This window comes from Sciurus vulgaris (assembly GCF_902686455.1).
Source record: "Sciurus vulgaris genome assembly, chromosome: 16".
NCBI lineage: Eukaryota > Metazoa > Chordata > Mammalia > Rodentia > Sciuridae > Sciurus > Sciurus vulgaris.
The window spans coordinates 3,833,149-3,850,525 of NC_136477.1; the positions used below are offsets into that span (position 1 = coordinate 3,833,149).

General features: G+C 65.2%; 2 protein-coding genes across 4 annotated transcripts; one reads left to right on the plus strand and one right to left on the minus strand.

The window, feature by feature from the left end:
- The first annotated feature begins 258 nt into the window (after positions 1-258).
- Positions 259-12,584, plus strand: NRTN (neurturin). 3 transcript variants are annotated; one of them, XM_079115359.1, is made up of 4 exons: positions 259-676; positions 3,341-3,647; positions 9,249-9,424; positions 12,007-12,584. In XM_079115359.1, the coding sequence occupies exons 2-4, from the start codon at positions 3,610-3,612 to the stop codon at positions 12,429-12,431; spliced, it is 639 nt and encodes a 212-aa protein (XP_078971485.1). In that variant the 5' UTR covers positions 259-676; positions 3,341-3,609; the 3' UTR covers positions 12,432-12,584. The 3 variants fall into 3 exon arrangements, with proteins under 3 accessions (XP_078971485.1, XP_078971487.1, XP_078971486.1); XM_079115361.1 differs by having other exon boundaries at positions 3,341-3,661; positions 12,007-12,582; XM_079115360.1 differs by lacking the exon at positions 3,341-3,647 and having other exon boundaries at positions 12,007-12,582.
- Positions 12,585-14,920: 2,336 nt separating this feature from the next.
- Positions 14,921-16,558, minus strand: LOC306645986 (4-galactosyl-N-acetylglucosaminide 3-alpha-L-fucosyltransferase FUT5-like). Its single transcript, XM_079114253.1, has one exon. It carries the CDS (start codon positions 16,246-16,248, stop codon positions 15,127-15,129), a length of 1,122 nt encoding a protein of 373 aa, XP_078970379.1. The 5' UTR covers positions 16,249-16,558; the 3' UTR covers positions 14,921-15,126.
- Between the last annotated feature and the right edge of the window lie 819 nt (positions 16,559-17,377).

Below are 17,377 nucleotides of genomic sequence, written 5' to 3' on the forward strand. Positions count from 1 at the left end.
GGGAACTGCCGCTTTAGGATTCCAGGAGGGGACTCTTAGGAAGGGCGTCCTGGGACCCTGGCTTTCCGTTAAGGGGCGCCGTCGGGGCCCCGGGGGCCTGGGGAGCTGGCGGTCTAGGTGGTCGCCGTGGGCCCCGCGCTTCTGCCACCTGCGCTCCTCAGGCGCCCCTCGGGCGGGGGCGGGGAGGACGGGGGCGGCACCCGGGCCCGGGAAACCCGAGCCACCGCCCCCGGCCCCGCCTCCGGCCCCGCCCCCGGCCCCGCCGCCGGCCGAGCCGTCCGCGGCGGGAGCGGCGGGAGAGCGCGCCGTGGAGCCGCTCCGAGCGCCCGGGCCCCTTGCGCCGCCGCCCCGGAGCCCCCGCCGCGCGCCCAGGCTGCCCGCGCCGTCCGTGCGCCCCGCGCTCCGCGCCTCCGAGTCTCGGCCGTCCAGGGCACTCGCAGCCCCAGCCCGCGCCCGCCCGGGATGGCCGCGGCGCGCGGCTGAGCGAGCCCGGGGGGGCCCCATGGGCCGGCCCGCGCCGCGCACCCCCCGCGGCCGCCTCCTCCGGCCCGAGCCCCCCCGGGCGCCGCGGGCCCAGGCCGCCCGGATGGCGGGCGCGGCGGCAGGGGCAGGGGCTGGGGCCGGCGCGGGCGGCAGGCGCGGCCGCCACTGACGGGTAGTCGGGCGCCCTGAGCAGGTAAGCAAGGTTAGGCGGGGCGGCGGGGGACCGGAGCGAGGGGACCACCGGCCCGGCGCACTGGGGGCCTCCAGGGAGACCAGCGGCTTCCCTCCTGCGGCCGAGGACAGGCGCGTGTGAGGGCGGGGTCGGGGGCGACAGGTCTGTGCGTGGAGGGCGCCGGGCTGGGGAGGGCGATCTCAAGCGCCCCTCCAGGCGGGAATGGCGGAGTGCCCCTGTCCGACGGGGCGGACGCGCTCTGCCTCCTTAGACCCCCATGGGTGCCTCGGAGGACGGCAGGAAGCGCCGGTGGCCGGAATGCCCTCCCCAGCCTCTAGGAGGGCGAGACCCCGACACCCCTTCTATCCTGGGGTCTGCACCGGGCTGTGCGGGCATCCGGATCCCGTAGACCCCGGGCGGGGGCTGCGGTCGCGGCCCAGCTGCGCACAGAAGTAAACATCTGTCAGTGGCGCGTTCCAGCCGCGTTCCCTGCGCGCCGCCGCCGCGCCGGGGACACGGTGTCCTCCGGTAAGGGCCGGGCCCTCTCAGCTCCGGGAGACACCAGTACTGCCACAAGAGGGCGTCCGACCCCTTGGAGGGGGGGTCCCTTAAGGGCAAAGATTAGGTTTGCGGGGGCCAGCAGCGCCTGTCTTCCCTGTTTTTGTAAAAGGCGTCTTTTGCTCAAAATTGCCCCAGGAGGTGGTTTTTGGTTTCGGAGTCATTAGGCCTAGGGGGATTCAGAGAGTGGGCAGGTTGGGGTGGACGGGACAGAGAAATGGTTTCTCCCAGAGTGGAGACCATGTCCCGAAAGCATACATTTGGGTGCCACCACCAGGCTCTCAGCCCCAGCCCTGAAGTGCTGGAGCAGGGGCAGGAGCCCTGGGTGGGTGCAGAGTGCTGGACCTGGCTGGCCTCGCTGCCGCCTGTCCCCTGCCCTCTCCTGCCCCACATCCTTCTGTTCCATCGCTCTTTGTCTCCAAGTGCCTGGGGCTGAGGAAGCCCCGATGGGGCGTGACCAGCCTAGGCGGATGTCAGTGGAGGGCAGATTCCCTGCCTTGCCAGTCTCTCCCCACCCCCGGTCCCTTGCCTGGGGGCCCTGTGACACCCCTCCTCACTCCTTTCATCCTAGGACTTCTGAGGGTTGGGGTTCCCAAGTAAAGGCAGCTCCAGCCCCAGGGAGCTGCAGAGAGCTGGCTGCAGGGGAGCAGGAAAGAAAACAGACACCCCCTCGTCAGGGGGTCAGTGTCTGGAATACCACCAGCCCCTGGATTTCTGGCCTCAGCTTTCAGGGCGTGAGCAGGGGATAGAACGTCAAGAGTCTGGGGCAGCCAGGCACAAGAACACAAGCAAGAGACTGTTTTCACAGATGTTTGACAGACAATAATAGTATCAGAGTTCTGGTGTCAGGACTCTTGGGCCCCATCCTTGAAGAGAGACAGATTTGGAGGCCCAGGGACACAAAGCTGGTGGAGCCCGCAGTAAGGAGTGAGGGCTCCGCCATGTGGCAGGAAGGGCATTGGAGCTGGGGCTGTGAAGGATGAATAGGAGTCTCTACGTGGGAAAAGAAAGGGGATTTTGGGAGGCGGAGACAGCAGGGCAGTTTTGGAATATTCAGGGTTCCATGGTGCGTGTGGCAGAGAAGGAAGAGGGTGGGGCGCTCAGGGACAGCTCTGGAGGCGAGGTTGGAAACAGGAGGGGAGAGAAGAAGGTCCTAATGTGTGCAGTATCGCTGGGCTGGACTGTGTGTGAGGGGCTGCTCTGCAGAGGCATCTCCCCGTCTACCCAGGGGGCTGGGTGGGGGGTCCAGGCCTCGAGGCCCAGGTGGGGCGGCCAAGGCAGGCCCAGTGGGGGTGTCCCCTTTCCTTCCTGCTCCGTTTTCCTGAGCTTTGTGCGGAGGTCTGGTGAGGATGAAGCCGAACACCAGACCGGCCTCTGCGCAGGAGGGCATGTGTGGGCCAGGGCAAGGGCGCCCCCAGCCGGCCACGCGCTTGCAGAAGCGCCCGCTGCAGAGAAGGGGCCTGTGTGCAGAGTGCGCGTGAGTGGGCCCTCGGCAGGCTGCTGAGGAAGCTTTCAGGGAGGATGGTGGACCTGAGAGGTCTTCTTGTCAGCTCCAGTGAGATCAGGCTCCGGGGGAGGCCTGGAAGAGATCCGACAGGAGCAGCTACAGCGGTGCCCCTGTGAGCCCTCCACTCTGGAGGCTGAGGCAGGAGGATGGCAAGTTCAAGGCCAGTCTGGGAAACTTAGAGAGGGTCTATCTGAAAATAAAAGTGCTGGGGAGCGGATGAGGTGGCGCACACCTGTCATTGCAGCAGCTCGGGAGGCTAAGGCTGGAGCACCCTAGATTCAAGGCCAGCCTCGGCAATTGAGCAAGGCCCTAAGCCACTCAGTGTGAGTGTCTCCAAATAAAGCATTTCAAAGGGCTGGGAAGTGGCTCAGTGGTGAGGCGTCCCTGGCTTCAATCCTGGTAGTGCCGAAAGGAAAAAGAAGACAGCTGGGGTGCAGCTCCCTGCAGCGCGCCCCTGGTCCAGAGAGAGGGTGCATTCGGGCCTAAGTAGCACCACGCATCAGGGACCTGGGTCCAGATTCGAATTTGGGAGAAGGAAGAATAGCTGAGCCCCTGGCTCCCACCTTCCTGGTGTGAGCGTCCCAGACCCTGGGTGGTGCCTCAGTTTCCCTTTCTGTCAGGTGGTGGCTTCCTGTGCCGTCCTCCAGGGGGCTCCTGGGAGATCCGTGCCTCCGGAGCACCCGCTGGGCCCCGCGCCAGCTGCTCGGCGTGCCAGGCCTCATTAGGCTGATCCTGTCATCCCGCCGGGGAGCCCTTCCCGCCAGCCGCAGATGCTGTGAGGCCAGCAGGCCTGGCCAGTGTGGTCAATGTGGGAATTTATGGGCCAACCGCAGAAGACTGCCCAGGAGGTCTGAGAAGCTGGCGGCCCGGCACACAAAGGCGCTCCCAGATGCCTGCCGTGTGGGGTGCAGGAAGAGAAGGCTCCAGGCGCTGGGGCCGAGGTGGGCAGCGCCTGGGCACACCTCTGTCCTTAATGCCCCGTGTCCTCCCCAAGCTCTGCTGGCTGGGGCCACACTGGTCACCTCGAATGCACCTTCCCACCCCCAGGCCTCCCTTGCAGTTTCTGCTGCCTGGAACCCTCTGCCCACCTGTCACTTGGCCGGTTCTTCCCATCTCTTTGGCCTCCACTCAAGAGCCTCCCGTAGAGAAGCCACCCAGGCCAGCCTGCCCAGGAGCAGCGCCCTGTGGCACATCTGGATTTGTGGTTCTTGCGTGGCCCACATCTACATCGCCACGGTTATTTCATCTTTGTTACCTTTCTGTCTCCCCCACCAGATGGCAGCTGGGCCCAGGTGACTTGCTTACCACAGTGCCCGGCCCTGGCCCAGCCCCTGGTATACAGCAGGTGCTGAATAAGTGCTTGCTGGGCCGCCATGTCGGGGCAGAGCCTGTGTTGGCATGTCGGGCCTCTCCTTGCCAGGTCCCGCCGTGTGCCTTTGAGGAAGGCGTCGCTGGGCTGGGCTCGCAGGGCCTGGCTCCTGCGCCTCACTGTGACTCGTGACCCAGGCAGGGCTCGGGTGGAGGAGGCGCAGCCGCTGGGAGTCCAACCCGGGGCTACCCTCCCCACTCTGCAGCTCGGGCAGTCACTTAACTGCGGAGCCTGTTTCCCCACGCTGAGCAGTTTAGACCATCCTCTTCAGACTGTGGGAGGGATCAGATGGACAGGAACCGATTGGCTGGGCACCCGCGTGGAGCCAACAGAGTGGCCGCAGCTGCTGTTGAGGTGGTCCTCAGGCCACGCGGCCTGCAGTTCAGAACACGGACGTGGGTGTGGGAAGCTGGGGTCCTGAGGGATGTGTAGGAGTTTGCCTAACCACTGTTCAGACCCCAGCCAAGCCACTGTGCAAGGGAGACCACTTCCCTGGAGCTCGGCTGCCACCTGCCAGGTAGGGATGAAATGGACGGTGCTGGCTGTGGGAACCGCAGCGGCCTTCTTCACTAGTGGCGGCTATTATCATCTTCTACTCCTGTGACCGTCACCAAGCGGCCGTCACTGCCCTCCCCAGAGGCCACTGTCCCTGTCTTCCATCCCTCAGCTTCACGTGGCACAGACAGATGCAGAGCCCCGAAGATGAGCTCAAGGAGTGGGGACCTGGTGCGCAGTGGAGCAGGGAGCCCGCGAGGGCTCTAGAGGTTGAGCAGCACCCAAGGGGTTGGGAGAGGGGAGGCGTGGCTGGGTGCCTTCCCTGGCTGAGGGCAGGGGTGGGCAGGGGTGCCTGCGACCCACCCGACAGGACGCGGCCCCACCCACAGATGCTGCATTCGAACCAGCTGGCCCCGCCAGATGTTCCTGGTTTGCCCCCAGATGTGCATCGGGCTGCCCCAGTCTCGCGCCCGCCCGGGTGGGGCCGGGCCCTGGGCCCTCGGGGAGGGGGCGCATTCTTGTGGGCTGTGGAATTTGTTTCTTGTTTTGCAAAACCATGGAGTCCTCCTTGAGAGAGGCCCGCCCCCTAGGCCCGCCCCCTGGCCCCGCCCCGTTTCCCATCAGTGGCACCCCACGGAACCCCCACAGGCCACTGGGCAAAGCGGGTGGTGGGCTGCCCTAGGTGGCAGCCCAGCGCCAGTCCCGGAGCGGACATCGCTGACCAGGGAACAGGCAAGGCCAAGCACGTGGGCCTAAGGCCCCTGCCCGGCTGCCACCACCGAGCCTGCAGGACCTCACTGAAGTGACCCTCCAAATAAGGGACCACGTTACCGACGGGACCCTGAGGCTCAGGAGCAGCTTGCCCCCCGACGCGGCCTCGCACCGCGCTGAGCTCGCCGCGCCTTCCTCCCGTGCCAGCCCTCGCGGCCTCCCCCCGGGCCGGCTCTGCCGGTTGGCGGCCATGGCAGCCCCAGAAGCACCCAGCCAGGTCCTCCCTGGGCCCCCGAGGTGCTGGGTGGCACCCTTGCTCTTACTGGGGATGAGGAGACTGAGTCACTGAGGGAGCAGGGGTGACGGGGAGAGGAAGCCGCCACCCGCCAGGGACTCCAGGGACCAGAGCTGGGCGCCGACCGGGCTTGCTCTCGCCTCCTCAGACAGAGCTCCCAGAGTCTGCCCCTTGCCTTGAGAGCACGCAGCCCAGGATGACCTGAGCTCCCGCGAGCCCAGACACGCACGGAGGCCCGTGGGGCGGCCAACACAGAGGCCTGGAGGCGTCTCGGTGGAGGGGCTGTAGGGCTTTGAAGGATGAGTAGGAGTCTGCCCCGTGGGGACAGGCCCCCACGCCAAGCCTGCCCGACTAGAAGAGACCACTGGACGGAGGAAGGGGTCTCCTCCCCTCCGTCCTTTCTCCCTGGGCGCAGCCCTGACCAGGCATTCCTCCAAACACAGGCTCTGACCCTGGGGCTCCCATGCGCACTGGCTGTTCCCTGGGAAGCTGGAAAGCGTGGCGAGAAGGCGTGGCCTGGATGATGCCTGCCGGTGAGGACTCTGGGCATGCCAGAGGCAGCAGCCCTGCTGGCCCTCCGGATCCTCTGAGATCCTCACTGCCCCTCCGGCCTCCGGTTCTCCTTCCGTGGCCTCCAGCTGAAGTGGCTGGCCTTTCTTGCTGCAGTTTGGGCTGTCAGGGTCCCCAAGGAAGGAGGGTGCATCCCTCCCTGGCCAGCATGAGTTCTCAGGCTGTGGACGTCCCCCCAGGACCAGGAGAGACCCCTGGCCGGGACTGTGTGTGCAGTGCAGAGGACACGGTGGCGAGCGGACTTCGCTGCGCCAAGTTCGTGGGCCGGGGTGTGAGTGTGGAGGACGCTGGGTGAGGCCGCACGGGCGCAGGCACAGGGGTGGTGGCTCCGGTGTGTGCCCGCCGCGCGTGCAGGGCCAGGCTGGGCGTGTGAGAGCCCGCCGCGTGGCCTCCAGACACAAGCTCGCGGGCGCACACCTGGCCCCCTCCTGCTGCCACACCTGGCCGAGCCCGTGCCAGAGGCAAACCAGTTGGGTGACCCCCGGACAGAAAGGCCCATTGTTAAGGTGCTTATCGGCCGCGCCTGCGGGGCCCCTCCAACAGCTGCCCTGCTTTCCTGCCCCCACCAGAGCTTGGGTGGGGGTCTGCAGCTTCAAGGCCACCAGAGGCGCCTGCGGCCAACCTGGGGTGCTGCTCGGTCACGCTGTCCATCCCCTCAAGCCCTTCACACCAGCAGACCTGAGCCTGAGGTGTTCACATCTAGTGGGAAACCGAGGTGTGCAACTCTGGGGTAGACGTAGGGGTGGCCCATGGGGTCTCGGCACTCGTTGGCTCTGCCTGTCTCCCTTCCTGGTGGTCAGGCCACCAGAGTTCAGATCCTAGCTCTGTGACCTGGGGTGAGTCACGTCGCCTCTCTGGGCTCAGCTTCCTATCTGTAAAAGGGGGATAAGGGCATTTCCTGCTTCTTAGGGATTTGGGGGGGGGCACCAGGAATTGAACCCAGAGGCACTCGACCACCGAGCCCCATCCCAGCCCTGTGTTGTGTTTTATTTGGAGACAGGGTCTCCCTGAGTTGCTTGGCACCTCACCGTTGCCGAGGCTGGCTTTGAACTTGCAGTCCTCCTGCTTCGGCCTCCTGAGCTTCTGGAATGACAGGCGTGGCCGTCGCGCCCGCTTCCTTAGGGCTCTTGTCAGTTGAAACACCTTAATCTGTGCGAAGCGTGTAGAAGGGGTTGTGCCCAGAGCGGACGCTCACGGGGGTGAGCAGGTGGGTTTGGGCGAGGCAGGGCCAGGCTGCCCCACCCCGCCTGCCACCCTTTCCCTCTCACCCCTTCTCTCACCCTGCTCATCACATGAGCTTTGCTTCCCGGCGGCCAACACGCACATGGCCCGTCTTGGTCCCACGTGGTCTTCAGGGACTGAGACACAGGTGCTCGCTGAGTGTTAGGTGCGTGGTGTGGACCGACACCCGCAGGCCAGGCTGACAGCAGAAACACTGTAGAGCTTAGGAAGCAGCAGGCTTCCTGCGTGGGGCTGGGGCTGGACCAGAGCGACACACCGAGCCCAGACCCTCACCTGGGACCCAAGCCACCTGCTGCCCAGCTCCCTTCTATTCATCCAGCACACGCGTAGTGAGCACCTGTGACCTGCCAGGGACCGCGAGCGCCCCTGCAGGTGATTCCTACCAGACCCCAGAGGGTCCAGGATTGGTTCACACAAAGCCCTGGGTCAGAGCTCCTCACCAACACCGCCAGCAGGGAAAAGAGCCACTCCAGGGTGGGGTGTGGCAGGGCAGAGGGCTTGCCTAGCAAATGTGGTACCCTGGGTTCCATCCGCAGCACCCAGAGGAGAGAAGAGCAATACCAACGGCACTAATAGCGGCAAGCCCCACCCACTGTGCCTGTTTCCCGGCTGTAAAATGGGAGCCCCAAGTGCCTTTCCGGCGGGCTCGGCATCAGACCTGGAATACAACTGGTGGTTAATAAACGTCCTCGCTAACTTACTGTTTGGTGGTGCAGCCAGGTGCCCTGGGTCCTGAGCTGGGGTGACGCCGGGAGGAGGGCCGTCCAGGGCTGGGCCATGCAAATCACATGCCAAGGAACGCAAGTCGCGAGCCACTCGATGCCTGCGTCGCGGCCCGGCAGCTTGCGGGACCCGCGGTGCGCGCGTGGGGGCGCCAGGGGACCCGAGCCCCGAGCGGAGCGGCCGGGAGCTGACCTGGCGTCCCGGGCTCGTGTAAATGTTTACACCGGGCCGGCCGCCAGGCTCCGCGCCGCCGACACCAGGCTGCCGGGCGGGAATGTAAACGCGGGCCGGGGCGCCCGGAGGCCCGGAGCTTCTGAGCGAGGCGGGGTGGCCGGGACGGAACACTCGCACTATGCAGGAGTCACGGCACCACCGAGCGACCAGTGCCCGAATGGAGGCAGCTGGGGGAACTGTGGGGACCCAGAAGTCATCCCCGTGGTGGCTGCGGAGGCGGGCTGGGGCGCTGGGGAGGCTGCCAGGGAAGGCTTCCTGGGGGAGGCACTTCCGAGCCCAGCCCGAAAGGGAAGGGGAGCTGGGAAGAGTCCCCGGGCAAAGGCCTGGAGGTCGGCTGCGCAGGCAGCTGTGCTCCATTGCTGTTGAGGCTGGGCATCAGCTTAAATCTGTCTTGAGGGAAACAGGCTCAGAAAGGGGCATAAATATGTAGAGAACGGCCACAACCTGGGTTCCTGTCTCCAGGCTGCGCTAAGCTCCAGCTGCCCTCCCCACCTTTGTCCCACAGTGCCACCTGCAGGAATGCCCTCACCTTCCGCCTTCCACTGGCTGCAGTCAACACACCAAGCTCTGCGCAGCCTCAGGGCCTTTGCACCAGCTATTTGCTCTGCCCAGGCACCAGTCTCAGGCTCCAGGCCAGCCCCTCGGGTTCACAAGTGTGGCCACTCTGGGACTGAGACGGGGTGGGTCTTTACAGCTGGCAGAGTCCACCCAGTCTTAGGCAGCATTCTGCACAACCTTGCTCACTGCTTCCTTGATGAACCATGGCCATGTTACTATTGATCATTAAGCATGAAGTGTTCAAAACCAGGGGCCCCACTGTCTAGGGTGCCTGGCCCAGCGCCCTGTTTGTTGCTCAAGGGGCCGGCGGCTGACCATCCCGTGCCCACAGGCCGAGGATGCAGCGCTGGAAGGCGGCGGCCTTGGCCTCGGTGTTCTGCAGCTCCATGCTATCCATCTGGATGTGTCGGGAAGGCCTGCTGCTCAGCCACCGCCTGGGACCCGCGCTGGCCCCGCTGCGCCGCCCACCTCGCACCCTGGACGCCCGGATCGCCCGCCTGGCCCAGTGTAAGCCCCGACCCTTTGGCTTGGATGCCCCCACATGGGGTGGCCATCACAGTGGCACTGCAGGCAGTGGAGTTGGGGGGGTCACAGTTTTGTGGTTGTTTGAAGATGGAGGTGAAGGAGGTACAAGTGCCCCTCCCCCGCCCCCGCGCCTGGCGGGTGGGGAAGATGGCTGCTGGGAACTGGGGTCCTTGGACTTAGCTGTCACAAGGAATTAGGCTCTGGCCCTGAGGGACCATGGGGGCCAGATGGAGATTAGACTTGGGCATTCGGCCCGGGCGGCCCCCGCAGCGCAGCAGGGGATGGAGGGAGGCTGGATCCGAAGCCCCAGTGACTTGCCCGGTGCACAGAGACCCGGTGGGAAACAGATACAGACACGTGGGGACACAGGCGCAGGGTGGGAGAGCCCAACCAGCACTGCTGGGCGCAGGGAGTCCACCCGCGCCAAGGCCCTCACCCAGGTCCCCCGCTGCCCCTGGTGCCCCGCGCGCTATAATAGGCGCCCGGCAAGGACGGTGCGTGGGCCCTGCGGGTGTGCACGCGCACGTACCCACGATGCGCCTGCGCGGGTGGCAGGGGTGTAGATGCGGGCGGGACGCGTGCGCTGTGCCTGCGGGTGCTGGTGAGGGCAAGTCTGCGCCCGCCCTGCCAGCCCACACAATCCTCCTTTCTTGTCCGCACAATGGACAAGGGTGGCCTCCGGCGTGAGCTGTGAAGTCTCCTAGGACACTGGGTCCCTGAGACCGGGCGGGGCCACCAAAAACCAGGGCTCCAAGACCTGGGGCAAAGCACCACTGGTGGAATTTCAGGCCTGGGGAGGGTCTCGGTCCCGTGGACAGGTGCCTGTCTGCCCTGGTTCTGGTCCCTGGGCCCAGCGCTCCTGGGGGAAGGGAGCGGCCACTGATCCCCCAAAGCCGCAGTGCTCTAGGCCCTGAGCTAATGCGCAGATGGTGGCATTTCAAGCCTGGGGAGGTGGATGGGGCATCTCTTCTCCGTGCAAGTGGCCAGCCCCTGCCAGAGGGAGGCAGGGACAGATGCACTAAAAGGTTATTTGTTAAATTATTTATTAGCGATTCAAGTTCGACTGTGCATCAGTATTTTATCCGTGGACCTCACGAATAACTGCCTACTTCCGGGGTGGAGACAGTACTGGTGTCATTCTAAGCACGAGTTGGGCTCGCTCCTAACCCCACTGCAGTCTCGCCCCTGTCACCACCCAGGGATTGAAGAGCTGGGACTATGCTGCCCAGGGACCCCTCCACTTCCCACCTCTCAGCCCTTACCCAGACAGGGGCAATGCGAGATTCTTTGAGCGGACAGGGAAACCAGGGAATAGAGCAGGACCGGCACCTGCCTGAAGCTGCAGTAGTAAGTGTCAGAGCTCAGGACTGTCTGGTTTGTGAGGTCCCCACCAGGCACAGACACCCCAGGGCAGCAGCCAGCCCCTCCTCCCACAGCCTCCCGGAAAGCTCATTCTTTCCCAGCCAGGTGCAGCAGCCTTGGGGGCAGGACTACAGTCGGAATTTTCCTCTTCCAAACATCAGTGTGGCTGCTACCTGCTCCCGGCTAGGGAGGCCCCCGCCTGCAGTTCCACCTCCACGCGCCCGCATCCCTGCATCTGCACTGCTCTCCTGGGGATGCAGGGTGTTGGGGCAGGGCCAGTCACTTGGGTAATAAATTTAGGCTTCGGGGTCCTGGGAATTTGACTTGGCACCTCCCGGAGACTGGGAGAAGAGGGCTCGGACAGAGCCAAACTTGGGCAAATGATGGAAGCAGGAAGAATGTCCACTGCTCCCCTGCTCCCTGCCACCTGCTAAGTGGATGACCTCGGGCACACCTCTACCTCTCTGATGCTCATTTCCTCCCCTGTAACATGAGAGTGGAGCTGGCAGCCACCCCGCGGGACAAGGCACCCAGACAGTAGGCGCAGTACCTGCTGCTATGTGTGTTCTGAGAAGCCCTCACACTGGTTTCTTGGGTGAGGGCCCCGAGACCGGCTGCACAGCCCAGGGCTCAGAGAGGAAGGGAAGAGGCTCTGGGTGGGGGCCGAAGGCAGTTCAACCCACTCGGCTAACGGGTGAGGATGGGGCGGTGGGAAGAAGGGTACCAGTGCCGTACCAGTGCCCTTGGGCAGCCCAGCACAGGGGTGGAGAACAGCTGGGGGCCCATCGGGGACAGGGGTCACAAACAGCCCCGCTGAACCCTTTTCTGCAAAGTGAAATAAGAGCTTCCCCAGCAGAGTGGCCTCGGGATGGGGGTCGGATAGATTTGGGAGAGCAGATGAAGACGGGGAAGGGGGCAGCAATGGGTGGGGTAGGGCGCCCCGGACAGCTCAGCTCAAGGTGGTGGGGAGACGGCGGCCCGCACACCCAGCCAAGGGCGAGGCAGGTTCCGAGCAGCCCAACACAGGGCAAGGTCCAGAGAGGGGTGCAGGGTCTGAGTGTGCCCCCGCCCAGTGCTGCCCAGAGACGGTGCACGAGCAGCCAGCAAGGGCTGGGGGCATGGGGTGCAGGGGGGAGGGGAGGGGCCTCGGCGAGGGAAGGGGCGCCCACCCGCTGACCTCTCCGTGCTCTCTCCCCTCACAGACCGTGCGCTGCTGCAGGGCGCCCCGGACGCGGTGGAGCTGCGTGAGCTGACGCCCTGGGCCGGCCGGGACCCGGGTCCGCGCCGTCGGGCAGGGCCCCGGCGGCGACGCGCGCGTGCGCGGTCGGGAACGCGGCCGTGCGGGTTGCGCGAGCTCGAGGTGCGCGTGAGCGAGCTGGGCCTGGGCTACGCGTCAGACGAGACGGTGCTGTTCCGCTACTGCGCAGGCGCGTGCGAGGCGGCCGCGCGCGTCTACGACCTGGGACTGCGGCGCCTGCGCCAGCGGCGGCGCGTGCGGAGAGAGCGGGTGCGCGCGCAGCCCTGCTGCCGCCCGACGGCCTATGAGGACGAGGTGTCCTTCCTGGACGTGCACAGCCGCTACCACACGGTGCGCGAGTTGTCGGCGCGCGAGTGCGCCTGCGTGTGACCCTACCTCACCTGGCCGGCGAGACGCGGCCGCACCCCGCGCCCCGACGGCACCCACTGGTCCGCCTGGGAAGAGACTGCGCGTGCGCGGATGGTGCCGTCGAGCCCACGGACTCTGGCGATAACTGAATTGAGATAAAGTGTGGGAAACGGTGCCTGCCTCTTGATTAAACATGGAGAAGGGATGGGGTTGCGTGGGCGGGGGTGCAGTCTCCATCCCGAGGAGGGGAGCAAGTAGGGGTTCCACTTGCGGGAGGACCGCGTTTGCTTTTGGGAAAAATGAAAGTAGGTACAAAGAAGAGAGCGAAAAAGAAAGTAGGGTGAGTGGTGCGATGTCAACAGGGACCACTTTTCCCATCTCCCTGTGAGTCCCTTTGCCCCTCCCCCACCTGTCCCCATCTGTACTTTCCCACAGTGTGTGCTTTTGAGGGGACAGAAGGGGGACTTGGGGTTGATAGAGGAAGGTGGAGTGTAGATGAAGAGACTGAGGTCTAGGTGTACCCAGGCCTCCCTTGCCTAGAGGGCCTCCTTGGATCAGGTTCGCCTCCACCAGTGCGAACTGAAGCCACTATCTCCTTCCACCAGCTAAAAATATCCACATGCTACTTACCTCCCGGAGGGTATAGGTCTGGGGCAGACGCCAGCCCCATCCAGACCTAAGCCGGCGCCTGCTGGGGCAGAGCTGTGTCCCCAGGGACCTGGGTCTTGGGCCCATAAAAGCCTTGGATCTGCCTCGAAGGGGGATTTACGACAAGCCCCCGCCGAGGATGGAAAAAGCTCTGTGCGGTGTTTGGATTTGCCCGGGTGTCACCTTGATGCTTGGCAGGCCCAGACAGTGCGGGGGTGTTGTGTTCCCAGAGTCGAGGGGTCGGTGGGTCCCACGGTCTGGGGGAAAGGGGGAGGGCGCGGGGGCCCAGGCTGTGGGGGTCGTCAGATGGGGAGTGGGTTCTGGAGGGTGCAGTGCCCCTTCCCAGGCAGCTTCTAATGGCTGATCCGTCTCCCAAGGACACATGCCCCCAGACAGGGACAGAGGCCCAGCCCTTCCTCGAGACTGGGCGCCTCCCCACAAAGCCCAGGACCACCTCTAATCCCCGCATCCTCCCCAGACTCCATCCCTGGCACAAGGCTAGAGGACGCCATCAGAAGCTGCACCCAGGGAGTCATCCAGACCAACAGGAAGCCATCTCCCAGCTCCTGACTCTCCACACCCCCAGCTGCAGCTGGACATACTCAAGGTAGCTATCAAGAGGACTTCCAGGGAGCCCTCAGAGCAGGGGTTGGCAGCCAGGCCCCAGCCTGTGGGTGGTCTGCTTGGAAGGCAGTTCCAGAGCCATGGCTGCCCGGGGTCCCCACCCACCCCCGCAGTCTTCTGACTCTGAGGTTTGGGGTGGTGGATTCCTGTTCTGTTTGGGCTGACTCAGCCCAGCCATGGCAGAGGGGCTGGAGTCCCCAGATGCTGCAGAAGCCAAGAGGTGCTTGCTCAGAGCCTCAGTTTCCCCGTGTTGTCTGGCCCTGAAGGCCTGAGACTCAGAAGGAAGCTGTGAGCTCTGGTTCCCGGGAGGATGGGCTTTGAGGCCCAGGCCCGGGTCCCGAGGCTGCCAGCCCTGGCGAGCGTGCGTGTGTGCTCACGCGACCCATGGGCGGGCGCTGGCGCCACCACCAGGGAACTGGAAACTAAACAGAGCTTCCCACAGGCCCAGCCCTGGGTTCTCTGCAGCGGCCACCACACAGGCGCTCGTGCGGCAGGGAGCAGGCCATGGCCACCCAGGGACTCTGCAGATAGGACCACACGCAGATCCCATCTGCCCCCAGAAGGCTGCTCAGAGGGGCACAGCCGGGTCAGCGCTGGTCCACAAGGGCGCCCAGGGCCGCGCAGAGCCCGCCGGGCACGTTGGTGTGGGAGCCTCACACACCCAGGGACCCTTACTATCGCACACTCAGACCCCTGCTCAGAACGCTCCAGGACAGAATCACACCCGTGCCAGGGTCAGGACACTTTCGCTGGAGTCCTACACACAGGCACGTGTCAGTCAAGCACACGCTCCGGCCCGGGCAGCTCCCTCCCGCCTCCACTCTGCGCGGGCACTGCTGCCCGCACCCTGCGCGGGCCAGCCTCCCCACCAACGGCTTGAGCTTGGGGACGGTGGGAGGTTTGCCACACCTTCAACCACCCTGTGCCCAGACCCGGCTGGAGCCATCCCAGCTGTGGGAGCCGTCTCGGGACTGCAAGGTGATTGGAGTATTTCTGGCCTTGGGACAGCCCCTCCACCCCCAGATGTGACAATCAAAAATAACTCTGGACACCACCAGGTGTCACCTAGTGGGGACAGAACCATCCTAGAGTGAGCCGCTGTTCTAGAACAAGGAGGGGACACATCAACTTCCTTGCATCATTACTGCCTGGAAAACAGTGACAACGTCTGCGGGTCCCGTAGGCAGTACCATCACCAGAGGGCAGGACCCAGGGGGCCGCCAGGTCCCCAGGGGCCAAGGGTCAGCATGGGCAAGGTTCCTGGCAGCCCGGGTCACCACAGGCCAGGCTGCTAGCCAGTAGCGTCCAGTGGGGCAAGGCTTCTGGTCGCAGGTCCCCAGCCAGCCAAGGCCCTAGGGGCGCCCCCGGAGCCTGGGTTTGGGCCTGCAGAGATGCCCGGGGGCGACGGTCCAGGCCCCACAGTGCACCTCGGCGGCGGGCCGGCTCAGGTGAACCAAGAGGCGATGCTGGGCACCGTCTGGTACCTGGAGTCCTGCTGCAGGCGCCAACAGGCCTTGCAGAAAGCCTGGGCCCAGCTGCCCAAGCGCAGCTGCAGGCTCTCCCGCCAGCGGAAGTAGCCCAGGTAGCGCGCGTGGTCGCGGTCCAGCTCCCGCAGGTGGCGCGCCAGGCCAGCGGGGCCCGGGAAGTCCTCCACGTGGATGAAGGCGTCGGGCGGCAGGAAGCGCTCGTAGTTGCGCCGGCCCGGGCCCAGCACCACCGGCACGGCGCCGGCCCGCAGGGCGTTGCGCCACAGCTTCTCGGTGATGTAGTCGCGGTGCACCGAGTTCTCGAAGGCCAGGTAGAACTTGTACTGCGCCAGGCGCCGCGCCAGGGCCTCGGCGGGCAGCGGCTGGTGCGCCCTGCCGTACACGTGCACCGGGAGGTGCGCGCGCAGCTGCTGGTAGTAGCGCACCCTGGCCGAGTCCGCCCTCCAGTTGGACACCACCCAGGCCACCAGCTCCGTCTTGGCCGAGAAGTTGAGCCCCGCGCGCTCGGGCGGGCCCTGCCGCGGCTCCAGCCAGCCGTAGGGCGTGAAGACGTCGGAGTCGCTGCGGTAGGACATGGTGAGGTTGAAGAGCCCGTCCAGGGCCCGCAGCTGCTTGCAGTTGCTGGGCGACTCCATGCTGAACCACACCCAGCGCTGGCCCCGCGGCCGCGGGGAGGGCGGCAGCTGCGCCCGGGGCGAGAGGCTGACCTCCCGGTGGTGCACGATGACCGCGTCTGCCCAGGGGTACTCGCTGCGGTTGGCGGTCAGCCGGCAGTCGGCCATTGACGGCCGCAGCTCGGAGCAACGGGACAGAGCCACAGGGGTGTGGAAGGGCCACGTCCACAGGAGGATCCGGAGGGACCTGTCAGCCCCGGGTCTCCCGGGGGTGGCTGGCTCTGCTGACCCATTGGGAGTGCCGGGGACAGGTTCCCTGCAGCCGTCCCCTGCCCTGGGAGGCCTGCTGGGGTTGTCTTGTGACACTCGCAGGTAGCAGAAGAAACACAGGGCCAACAGCAGCTGAAGCAGCAGCCCGCAGAGGAGGTGGCGCCCGGGACGCGGCAGCTGCTGGATGGCATCCATGCTGGGGGGCTGGGGAGAGAGGGGAGGGGAGACAGTGTCACTGAGGACAGGGACCCCACGGAAGGGCACACAAGATTACCAGGGATCATGGTGGTGGCCCCTGATGGACACGGCCACCACTCCTGTTTCGCAGATGACCAAACTGACCAAATGGCTCTCTGGGATTCACACCGAGGAAACCTGGCCTCGGGCCACTTCTTTCTAGTCACTGTACTTAGGCGGGGGTCCCAGGGAAGCTGGGATAGGTCCCGAGGGCTCTCAGGTCCCACCTCGATCCCCCTCCTTCCCAGACCTGTCTCAGTCTGGAGAGAAGAAAAAGCATCCCTTATGCGCATTTCCAGGTGCCCGGGAATCAGGCCTGGACCCGGGGTTCTGCCTGGGAGGGGCATGGTGAACGGGGTTCTGAAGGTTGTCAGAGTCGCCGGGTAGAGGAGGAGTTGGGGCAAGGGTGCTGCTGGCCCAGCGAAGTCCCGGAGGCGGCCTGGGCAGTGGGGACAGCACGTCCCCCAGGCAGCTGAACCTCCCACCAGGTATCTCATGGTCTAACCAGTCTCCCCCGTTCTCACTCCTTCCTGTCCCCTCAAAGTCCTCCCAGCCCCAAGACTCCAGCCTCTGGGGCAGAAATCAGGACCCCGCCTTGCGGCTCTTTGCCCTGGACAGCCTGGAGCTGCCCATTCTACAGATGGGGAAACTGAGGCCTAGGGCGGCACCGACGTGTCTTGCCAATACGCTGGGAAGAGGCGGGTGATGCAGACCCACTCTGTGGGCTCCCCGCGCCCCTTCTCCCGCCCTGCGGCTGGAGCCCTAGTGCAGACCCGGTTCCGCAGGACTCCCCGGCGGATGGAGACGTCCCGCCACACCGTCCAGCGGGGGCGGGAGCCCCTGGACGCTGTGTCCGAGCAACGTTCAATGCTAAATTCGAAACCCGATATTCTCGTCTGTACATCAAACCCGATTTCAAAATAAAAACGAAAACCAAAAATGGCTCTCCTCATTCGCGATTCGGGGAGACGGAGACTCTGGGGTTTTCGGAGCCCGTGGATGTGCAGAAGGGCAGCGGCCTCGTGGTCAGTGGTCCTGAGTGTAAACTGAACACCAGGCCCCAGACCTAGCGTGATGGAGACGAAAA